General features: G+C 61.2%; 1 protein-coding gene across 1 annotated transcript in view; it reads right to left on the minus strand.

Moving 5' to 3' along the window:
- Positions 1–2,001, minus strand: part of ACY1 (aminoacylase 1) — a gene marked incomplete at its 3' end in the record, with an annotated part of 3,217 nt that extends 1,216 nt beyond the window's left edge. Inside the window, 6 exon segments of the mRNA XM_010082298.1 lie at positions 51–127; positions 318–338; positions 340–404; positions 521–625; positions 1,179–1,243; positions 1,865–2,001. Coding sequence (XP_010080600.1) covers positions 51–127; positions 318–338; positions 340–404; positions 521–625; positions 1,179–1,243; positions 1,865–1,973 — 442 coding nt within the window.
- Between the last annotated feature and the right edge of the window lie 450 nt (positions 2,002–2,451).

The following is a 2,451-nucleotide window of genomic DNA, read 5'->3' on the forward strand; positions in this document are numbered from 1 at the left end:
AGCTGCCAGCCCCTCCTGTCCCCCCGAGAGGGGACACCCTGGGGACTCACCAGGCACAAAGGTGAGGTGGATGGTGCGGGCAAAATGCTTTCCCTCTGCCTTCAGCCTCCGGATGGCCTCCAGGTACCTGCGGGGAGAAGGGGGTGTCTCTGGACACTGCAGAGGAGAGGGGCTGCTGTGTCCTCAGCCACCCCAGGGGGCGTCAGGCAACCACACCCTCAGCCTCAGGGACCCTGGGGATGGTGGCATCCCATCCAGCATCACTCAGAGGCATCCCTATACCGTGCCCGGTGGTGGGCACAGAGCCCTGCACTCACTGGATGGAGACACACTTCATGACCCCGGGCGTAGATGTTGCCCTGTGAGTCCTTAACAGCCTCGAAGGGGGGGTAGGTCCAGTGCTCCTGTGGGGAACAGCAGCTGTGATGGCAGAGGGGCTCGGCGGGCACCGCATCCTGTCTGCCCACCGCCCCCAGTCCTCCCTGCCATGCCCATCCCACCCCTCGCCCCGTCCCGGCACCTCGAAAACGGGCACGACGTCGGTGTGGGAGTTGAGGAGGATGGAGCGCAGGCGGGGGTCCGTGCCCTGCCAGCTCAGGATCAGCACCACGTGGCCTTGGCACACCTGGGGGGAGAGGGCAGGATGTCACTGGGGTCCCAGCTGGAGACAGAGGGGCTGGGAGCAGCAGGCTGGAGTGGAAAAGCATCAGCCTGGGAAATGTCTTTATGCCACCTGGCAGGTCCCCCCTTTCCTGCTGGGAGAGGACAGGGACAGGCAGCAGGAGGGGGCATGCCTGCACCCCCCAGACACACAGACCCCGTGTGAGCTCCTGGCTGCAATTCACAGGAGGGGAGACGAACTCCAGCGTCTTCCTCCTGTGCCTGGGAGTCCCCTGGGACAGCTGGTGCCAGCAGGAGGGATGTCACCAGCCAACGTGACCCTGCCAGCTCCCTGGCTAATCATAGCACAGGCGGGCGCAAAGGTCAGTGGGGACCAGCCTGAGCGCAGGCTTAAGGAAGGGCTCAGCTCAGCAGAGGATTACGGGCAGAGGAGACTCACTCCTGCCCAGCTCTGGGGCAGCGGGCAGCAGAACTGCCCGGTCACTAAGGACCTGAGCATGGATGGATGGATGGATGGACAGATGGACAGACCAGGGGCCGCTCCTTGCCTCGCTCACCTCCACTTTCTGGCTGGCCAAGCCCAGGTCGGTGCCAACACGCTCCAGAAACCGGACGGCTGCATCTGGGGAGGAGAGGGGATGACCAGAGTTACATCGGGATCTCCCTCCCCTCTCACTGCAACTGCCTGGGGACCCCGAGGCTCTCTGGGGCTCCCAGGCCAAGGACAAAGGTGACCAGAGAGGGCAGGTGATGGAGGTTCTGGGCACAAGAGGTGGCCAGGAGCAGGGACAGGAGCATCTCTTCACCATCCCTTTGGGGCAAGGACTAAGGGAACGTGAAAAAATAAAAACTGAAGGGGACAAGTTCAGGGGGGATGGTCCTCCATAGGAATTCTGGGAGCTCCTCACCAATAAAAGAAATCTTGAAGTACTTCAGTGAGAGGATGGAAATGTTAATGGAAGGAGATCTATGTGGGGTTACTACAAGTCTCCGTCCCAGAGTCAGGGCAGCACGAAAAGGGGGAACCCTGGGGCACAGGGCCGGAGGAAGCAAATTGCAGCTCTGGGGGCACTCGCGACATCCATGCCCCAGCCAAAGGAGCTGGCAGAGTTAAGGCACAAAGGTGTCTGCTCCTTAACACCACAATCAAAACAGCCCCGGCACAGGACTCGGGCAGCCGGGTCCAAAGATGGGAGCTGCAAAGCCACATTGCCAAATCCCCGTCCCACCCCCCCATCCTCACCATAGTCGGGTTTGGGGTGCATGGTGTTGATCCGCAGGTACTCCCGGAAAAGCGTAACCGAGGGGTCCTCCGGGGCCCCCGTGCTCTTCCCAGGCTTCCCAGGTGCCATGTCAGGGACATAGGCTGCAGAGCTCTGGGTGTAGAGCAGGGAGATAATAGCTAATCTGCCACCAGCCCCTCCAAAGTCTGCCAACAAGCTCAGTTGTCACACAAACAGGAGCGGGATGGGGCCACGGTCCCCCCAGTGCAAGTGCTGGTTTGCTGTCACCACGAAAGAAGTCCTCCCACTTGGGTACTTGGGCAGGATAGCATATGTGTCCCACATCATCATCTCATCCTCCCCTCAAAGCACCATGTTCCAAACATGGTGCCAGGGCAAGCTGTGACAACCAGGCAAGAGGTGAGATCCAGGGAAGGGCCAGCTGGGGCGTAGAGGGCTAGTAGGGAGGAAAGGGGGAGCAACAGTGTGGGGAAGGGGATTATGGGGGGAAGAAGGGGTGTATGGGGCAGGGGAATGCGGTGGTTGGGGTTACCCTGTTGTTAGAGGTCCGGGGTGATGCTGGGGAAGTGCCGGCAGGGACGGCAGG

Source organism: Pterocles gutturalis, unplaced genomic scaffold (genome assembly GCF_000699245.1).
Source record: "Pterocles gutturalis isolate BGI_N339 unplaced genomic scaffold, ASM69924v1 scaffold24139, whole genome shotgun sequence".
NCBI lineage: Eukaryota > Metazoa > Chordata > Aves > Pterocliformes > Pteroclidae > Pterocles > Pterocles gutturalis.